Source organism: Primulina tabacum, chromosome 1 (assembly GCF_025594145.1).
Source record: "Primulina tabacum isolate GXHZ01 chromosome 1, ASM2559414v2, whole genome shotgun sequence".
In the NCBI taxonomy this organism is placed as follows: Eukaryota; Viridiplantae; Streptophyta; class Magnoliopsida; order Lamiales; family Gesneriaceae; genus Primulina; species Primulina tabacum.
The window spans coordinates 46,348,155-46,356,836 of record NC_134550.1 but is presented as its reverse complement, the minus strand read 5'-3'; the positions used below and the strand labels follow the sequence as shown (position 1 = coordinate 46,356,836).

General features: G+C 38.3%; 1 protein-coding gene across 1 annotated transcript; it reads right to left on the bottom strand.

Moving 5' to 3' along the window:
- Positions 1–701: 701 nt before the first annotated feature.
- LOC142519044 (11S globulin seed storage protein 2-like) lies at positions 702–2,597 on the bottom strand. The gene is made up of 4 exons (XM_075621935.1): positions 2,255–2,597; positions 1,890–2,167; positions 1,354–1,782; positions 702–1,268 (listed from the first exon to the last, which is right to left on the bottom strand). The coding sequence occupies exons 1-4, from the start codon at positions 2,544–2,546 to the stop codon at positions 885–887; spliced, it is 1,383 nt and encodes a 460-aa protein (XP_075478050.1). The 5' UTR covers positions 2,547–2,597; the 3' UTR covers positions 702–884.
- Between the last annotated feature and the right edge of the window lie 6,085 nt (positions 2,598–8,682).

Here is an 8,682-nt window from a genome sequence, read left to right as displayed (position 1 = left end):
CTCAAAATCATGTTTCACGTATATATAAACATGATAAATAATATGCGGAAGCGAATCGAATGTTACCTCCAACCATTGAATAATTTGAAACTTTTTTGATTTCCTCCGATTGATGTCTTCTAAGCATTCAATACTCTCTGTAAATGGTGTATATTTTTTTCTTATGAGGTGTGTACTTAGAGACCTCAATCACCGCTAATTATATGCGTTTCTCATAGCATCGATGAGTATATCGAGAGCAGAGAGTCAAAAAAAGAAGCATGTACGCATCTCAATTTTCTAAAGTTGAGGTTGCGTATGAATGTTTTGTCAAAAGCTGTAGGCACTGACCATCGTCATTTCCTACACGTTTATCCTTATTTCTGTGTCATTTTTTTCTTACAATGAATCTATACTGTATAGTTTGAATGTCTCCTTGGAATGTTTACAAAAACTTAAAACTCAAATCGATTTATAACTTGGAGCTGGATTTCTTGCTCGAACAAAAAAGGTCCTTCATATATTCGAGCCCTAGTCAGGTTCTCCAAAACCAAACCTTAAACGCATGCATGGCCGTGGATCAGTGCTAGTTTTCTACACTAGAATCACAGGAAAGGCATAAATAATTTGATCTCTTGATAAACTTACGGAACAACAAATGAAAAAAAAATGAAATTAATATTTCCCACAAATTCACACGAATTTATTTATTGAAAAGGAAAAACCTCAAAACATGCACTTTATTAATCGCTGACAACACTTGATCTCCCGCGCCACAGGATTATTCTTACAGCCACCATGCAAAACCATAGCTAGGTTTTGCTCACATAAAATTTAGTCGCGTGCGCCAAGAAATACAAGTAACGTGCCAGCATTAGTTACTACAACGTACGTACAAATCCCTTCTAAAATTGCCTTCCGCGGCCGGGGGACATCAAGAAACTCTGTCCGCCTCTATTCATCTTCAACCCTTCGGCCTGTTTCGGGGAAATCTGATATGAGTTGGTTATGACTTGTAGCGGCAAGCCTCTGATCACGGAGGTGTAACCAGCAAGAGGGTTGCGAATGGGCCATCCTGTTGTCTTAAAGGCCACCCATTCGAAGCCGCTTTCTCCTGCGCGTGCGGTGGAGACGTAGTACTGAGGAACCACGAACATGTCGCCCTTGTTAACCCTGTCGTTCATCAGGGTTTCCCCATTGTGGTTCGAGATTTGTATTTTAGCATCTCCTCGGGTCACGTACACAATTGTGTGGCCTTGCATGGACCAATCCGGGCTCAGTAACGCGTTCTGAATTAACCCAAAATATTATTTTAATTTGCAAGTAATCTTGATTTAATTTAAGAGTAGGCAGCGGAAAATTTTGGTTGATTACCGGGAATAGATCACCTCTCTCAGCGCTCATGTCCAAGAACTTGAGTATAGGAAGCTTATGTTTGTCAGCGACGTTTAGTTTTCCGGCTTGCCTGGAGTATATATCGGCTTCTCTCCGGCTCTCAACGTTTGTGCTGATTTTCATGGAGCAGTAAGTTTCTTCCAGCCCGTTATCGTATCGTTCTTCATGCTTTCCCCATTCTTCTTGTTCGTCAGGCCTGATGAAGCTCATCTTTTCTTGGGCAATCACGCTGAGTCCTCGCTCCTCGCCACCCTTTTGCATCTGTCTCACAATCTCCTCGGGCATATCGAATGCCTCGGCCAACAGGTTTGTATCGAATTCCTTGAGAACGTTGTGGAATGTTTCTTCTTCAAATCTGCCTCCTTCTTGCTGCCCCTTTTTCGGTACTCCGCCAGCCAAATAAAACGCCTTCATCATTTCAAACATTAATCAATCACTCGGAAGAAAATTCCATTGTACGTGCATAAACTTGCATGGAAATTAACAGAATCCTAAATTGTCATATACATATATACCCTGAATTTTTGGTCAAGTTGGTTGGCCTGATGGTTGAGATCATTGATAGAAATGGCAACAAGATCTTCTTTTCCAGCGTTATAGCACCAATGTACTGCACCAGCGGGAATGGCGATGATGTCTCCTTTACGAATACGGTGCACTTTCTGGTGCAAGTCCCTTTCACTTCCTCGCTCAGTTGTCTCCCATTTTTCTTTGCTTTCCCGTGTTCTTTGAAAACCTTCTGCGTGGTATGTTTCCGCACAGCCAGGGCAAGTTACACTAATGTACCCATAACCTGCAAGTTAACAATCCCATTTTCTTTACTCATCGATACAGACACGAGGTGCTAAGTAATTAAAGGAGATTAAAAAAAAAAGTGTACCTTGCTCGATGAAAACAAGGCGGGGATAGTGATGGAAATTGGGCAAAGAGAGCGCATTAGGCCGGAGGATGTTTCTCATGGCAACTACTCCAGCACATTGGAACTGGTCATCTCTTTCGTTCCATAACTCGGTCTCCCCGCCTTCAGAATTGATCCTCTGGGAGGGCTGCGCCGCCGTGATGCGCTGCAAACGGCATTGCTGCTTCTCAGTCAGCTGGAAAGGGGTTCTCTCGCCAAATGATGATGAAACCAGAAGTGACAGGGACAGTGCTAGCAGAAACCTGGGCACCATTGTCAAAGACCAAACAGTTCGTATAGTATGGTTGAAGATGGGAGATTTGAAGATTAAAGCGGTCCATTTTATAGGGCTGGTGGCAGTGAATTGTTCATTGTTTGCACTTGCATGGAGGGCTTCGGACACGTTCCACGAAGAGAAATGCATGAAATTCTCTACGTGGTGAAGTGAGGATTTAATTTGCTTACACCTTTTGCATGGGGAAACACTTGGCCAACTATCTCTAGGGATCTAAATTATGTCTCATAATAGTTAGTGAGTGTCACGGCCCGAAATCGTGACGTGACATCGGCGTTGTTTAACAATTTATAATTGTGTAACAACAAGTCACGTAGTACATCAAATAACCAAAAATCAGTCTATTATATAAATCAATAATCGTCTTTACAATGTGATTGAAACGAAATGCAGAAGCGTAAAATACGATAATACAACTAAAAGACAGAATGCCAAAACTGGTCTTGAATTGGATTAGCTTCATCATCATCCCCAAAAATATTCTTGTTCTTTAATTTCGATTTGTTCCTCGTTCTTATCTGGGGTGGAAATGTAAGGGGTGAGTATTTGGGGAAATACTCAGTAAATGGAAGTCGATCATGCATAATAAATATCAAGGTTATAATTATACGAATACATTATCATAATTTCAGTAATAAGCATGTTGAATCGAATATGAACAAAATATAAACATAGCACTGAAAGTCATCTCATTTTCATGGATTACTGATCAGTCGCCTATATGTTACTTCTTTAAGGGGTGAGGCCACACTTTTTGTATCCCACCGCATCATCAGAATTTCCTTGTCAATTCTAATTCGAATCATTACAGTGCATTTCAAATATTTCAAACATGTTTTCAAATATTATAACTAATATCCAACCACAACTTGTTCAAGAATGTTCATAACAAATAGGAACGAATATGTCATGCCGATCGAATTTCAAGAAACATACACAACGTATTTGTAAGCAAATGTGAACATATATACTTACGAATAACAAGTATGTCGCTACATATATATATATATATATATATATATATATATATATATATATCAAGTAGTACACTTATGAAATGCAAGTGTACATAAGACTATAGCAAAAACCCATTTATCTTTCATTTTTTTGGATTAAAACGTGAGGAACTTGTGGAAGGAGTTTCGCTCGAACTTGTACAAGACTTGGTTGCTGCAAATCCGATGCACGTTGCTGGAATTTTGAATAGTGGCAGTACTTTGAGCAGAAACTTTAGCTCAAAACTTGGGACAAAATGAGGGTAGGACGGAGATAAATCGAGGCTTGAGTATAGCAGCTAGGGAGGTTGAAAAAATGGGTAACTTTGTGCCTTGTTTTGGTGTGATATCCGTTCAACTCTTGAGGAGTATTTATAGGTTAGACACACAACTTTCAGCCATGTTTATGACCTCCTTAAGGGCCTTAAACACCATTAAAATAACTGTTATAGGTTGGCCATGGGCTGTTTAAATTCAGCTTTGAATTCATGGCTTGAATGAGATTTAATTCATGGCTTGAATGAGATTTAAAAGCTTGGTTGAATCTGCATTTCATTGCTTTGTGTGGTTAATTTTGGGTCTTCACATTATTCCCACTTTATGAGGAGTTTCGTCCCGATCTTCAAAGAGATAAGGGTATTGTTCTCGCATCTTTTTTTTCAACTCCCAAGTAGCTTCTTTTTCGATGTGATTGGACCATTGTACTTTGACATATGGAATAGTTCGTCGCCTCAGTACTTGGTCTTTGTTATCCACAATTCGGATTTGAATTTCTTCGTACTTCAATTCTACATTTGATTGCCCTCAACCAGAAGTGGTCCAGGCTCAAGAATATGACTTGGATCGGAAATATATTTTCTTAGCTGCGATACGTGGAAAACATTGTGGATTCTTGACATGTCGGGGATTCAGTTTTCCAGCCTTATTGAATTGGATTATACCTTTCATGGGTGACTCTTTCACATATGCTTTTTCTCCCCTTCAAATTCCACGGGTCTTCTTTTCAGGTCAGCCCAGCTTTTAAAAATAATTTTATTTAATAAAGTTTGTGAATTTATTAGTCGGATAACCAAAACATTCATATTTTTGTTGAAAATCCAACACCGACAAAAATTACGTCCCGACATATAAAATCACCTCAAAAACATGTTTGTATGGTGTATAAGGAACTGCCCAACTGAAACGTTTGCTTAATCGTTTCTTAAAAAGTACTAGAAATTTTTTTTTAGCTCTCAAGATTTCGGTCATTACATATACATATATAAATACTTTGAAAATACCTTGCACCATTTTAAAATAAAACATCCAACTAGTAATTGAAAACCCAAAGAAAATAGTCAAACCATGAAATCGTTAATCGTTTTACCAAACCTAAAAGACAATAAATGTTGAAAAGTGTAGCACATACTAAACCTCTCAAAATCTCTCAAAACATAAATAAATAGTCGTAAAATCTTTAAGGTAATTCATAAACTTAAATGCGAAAAATAGAAACGCTGGTCCTCGGGTTGTGTGCACCTTCAGTCCAGTCAGGTCATCTATCAAGACCTCCAATATCATAATTATTAATATCACCTACATCAATCACACCTAGTGAATCTAAAGACTCAACACATCATATTCTTGATAACAAGTAATACATGTACAGATCACATACAACAGTGAAAAATACTTGTACCTAAAATAACATTTTCATCATAATGCATAAACTTTAAACATAAACATTTTGATAAACATATTCATATTCATATGAACATATTCATATTCATATCAACATATCCATATTCATATTCGTGTTTGTTGAATTCAGATCGTGATTGTGACTCGTATTATTAATCGTATTGTGGATGGATCCATCTACATAAAACCACAGTACTAGGCAGCGGAGACATCAGCAACACTCTCACCGATCAACTGAGTCCATGGCCAACATATTAACATATCAACGTATTCGTATTCGTATCAATGAAAATACGATCGTCGGGCTCCCACTTGGACCATAACCCTCACGATATTTCCAACATGTCATCGTACTTAGTCACAATCCCTTCACGTCCTTCAACATGTCATATTTCCATCACTTAATAAAAATATGCACTTAATAACGTTTTTCTTTGAAACCAAGCATGCACATGTCTTTTAAATGTTCACGTTAGATCATAAAATTCATAAACATTTTTAAAAATGACATTTTAACATATACATATCCATGAACATTTAAAATAATCATATTAACATATAATACAACATTTAGAGCACTGCCATGACGTTTTCTAATTTTCAGTGTAAAATGACCGTTTTACTCCTGGACGTAAAATTTCACGTTTTTTACTTTTTCTTGATTCCATTGACTCTAACATGCCCCAAATAATTATTTAAGGCTAAATTCAATTTTCCAAAATTTTATTTAGCATAAATATTAGACTTTTTAATTAATACGTAATTAGACGTTTTGAAGGTGTTTTAATCCGAAAAAAATCCCAAACTTTAATATAAAATTCCTAAATTCAAAACTTAGTCTTTTATATTATTTTAGCACTTGTGAACCATGACTCGACCCCCGTGACCTGTGTTTCGATTTATTTTAGCTTTAAAAACCCTAACATGACCTATAAACTTCGACCTCGAGCCATGGTTCGATTTCCTCGAGCCACCCCCGAGCCATGTTGGACCAAACCCTAACCAATCCATTAGTGCACCCTCTTGAACCCTTGGAACCCAGGACCAAGCCCCTAGACTCGAACCGAAGCTCCCCAACCAAGCACCTAAGCTGGCCGAGAAACCCCATGTGCATGATCCTTACGTTTTGGTGCCTAGGACCCTAGCCGACCGAGCCACCCCTGAACCATCATGTTGTGCACTCACCTAGGACCCCAAAGAGTCACCCTGGCCTAGCCCGAAGTCCCGAGACCGAGTCACTTAACCCTGCGCAAGCTCTGAACCCTGCGCACGACTTGCTAAAATTCTCGGGTAGGAGTCCTTGATGGATAGGACTCCTCCCAGCCCTCTTGCTTCGACTCCTAGAATGGATAGGACCCTTCCCTTGACTCATACACATCCCTAGCCAAGCCTTGGACCAACCAAACCCAAGCCCAGCCGCTAAAGCCCCTTAAACCGAACCCATGATCACATATGACAGCAAGGTGATTCCAGCTTCTGATATTCCGATTGTGCAGCATTCATGTGTGATCTAGGACTCTAAAAATCGTGTAAAAGCATGCTTGTTCGATTCCTAACCCATGGAAGTCCCTTATACACCATACAAACATGTTTTTGAAACAACACAAGGTTTTAAAAATTCATGATCATGTAAAAACGAAAATAAATCAACACATAACTTGTTTTCCATAAAACTCATGCATAAAGACTTATTATGGTGTGATAATGTTTTGAAGGAAAGAATAGGCGTGCCTTTGCGTATTTAATGCACGAATTCTTGTTGACGATTGCGAAGAACGGGGCAAGACCTTGGCTCGAGTTTTTCCTTGAGCTTGTTCGAATTTTCCTCCAATTGTTGTGTGTGAGTTGTCGTGTACTATTTCAGTGTTTTCGCATGCCAAAATTTTGAAAATTGAGGCGTGTCTTTTTTTTGTGTGTGTAGAGAGTGTAGGGTTTGGGGTGGTTTACATATATTATATACTAATTAAATCTCTAAATAAGGCTTAGGCCTATTAAGCTAACAAATTAGGTCCATTAATCTTAATTAGGATTTAATTAAAATATTACAATAGTTTTGTCAAAATAGGTTTGTGAATTTATTAGCCGGGTTGCCAAAAAGTTCGTATTTTTGTTGAACAACCAACACCGATAAAATTTACGTCCCGGCGTATAAAATAACCTCAAAACTCCTTATTTTCAAAAATATGAAAAACCATCAACCATATTTATAATTATTTAATAAAAATATTTTACATTTTTCAGCCATCGGTCTCCGTTCCTCAATCGTAACTTGAATCACCTTTTAAAAATACATTTAATGCAACCATGTAGAAAATATATTTTAAACATGCAAATATGCACAACATAATTAATTCCTGCAATTAAAACATTTAATTAAAATACAAGAGAATTTAATAACTGCATGCATGTGGTTCGCGTGGACCTTTAAATTTTTGGGGCGTTACACTTTCACATATGCTTTTTCGCCCCTTCAAATTCCATGGGTCTTCTTTTCAGATCAGCCCAGCTTTTCTGTCGATCTTGTGCAGTTTTTAGTCTCTTCTTGATCATAGCAACTTTATCCACTGTTTCTTGGACCAGCTCGGGTCCAACGATGGCTTTTTCTCCTACTTCATCCCAATATAGTGGTAATCGACACTTTCGGCCAAACAGAGCTTCGTACGGTATCATTTCAATACTACTGTGATAACTATTATTATATGCAAACTCGATTAAGGGCAGATGTTCACTTCAGTTACCACTGAATTCTAGAGCACATGATCTCAGCATGTCCTCAAGAGTTTGTATCGTCCTCTCAGTTTGGCCATCAGTTTGAGAGTGATATGCCATACTAAGAGTAACTTTAGTCCCCATAACTTGTTGAAAGCTCTTCCAAAAACGAGATGCAAACCTAGGATCGCTGTCTGATAGTATGCTATTAAGAACTCCATGTAATCGTACGATATTATTCATATACAAGGTGGCCAGTTTATCCAAGTTGTAGCTCATGCGGACACGTAAGAAATGTGCAGATTTCATGAGTCTATCTACGATTACCCATATACCATAATGACTTTGTCTAGACTTTGGTAAACCGACCACAAAGTCCATGAAAATATGTTCTCATTTCCATTTCGGGATTTCCAAAGGTTGAAAAACTCCTCTAGATCTTTGGTGCTCAGCTTTGACTTGTTGGCACACGTGACACTTAGAGACCAACATTGCAACGTCCTTTTTCATTCTACTCCACCAGAAGCTTTTCTTCAAATCTCTGCACATCTTGGTACTGTCGGGTGGACTGAAAATTTTGACTTGTGTCTTTCAGACATGACTTTTTGTCGAAGATTTTCAATGTCAGGTACACACAATCGTCCATTCATTCACTAGAACTATCTTGTTATCTGTGTGGAGATCCGATGATTTTCCTTCTTCAGCTTGTTGTTTCAGTTTCACCAAAATGA

Coding starts and splice junctions, on each gene's coding strand:
- LOC142519044 (XM_075621935.1), bottom strand. CDS start 2,546: ATGGTGCCCAGGTTTCTGCTAGCACTGTCCCTGTCACTTCTGGTTTCA. Junction 1,783..1,889: donor AACTTGACCAAAAATTCAGG/GTATATATGTAT, acceptor GAAATGATGAAG/GCGTTTTATTTGGCTGGCGG. Junction 1,269..1,353: donor AGAGAGGTGATCTATTCCCG/GTAATCAACCAA, acceptor GGGTTAATTCAG/AACGCGTTACTGAGCCCGGA.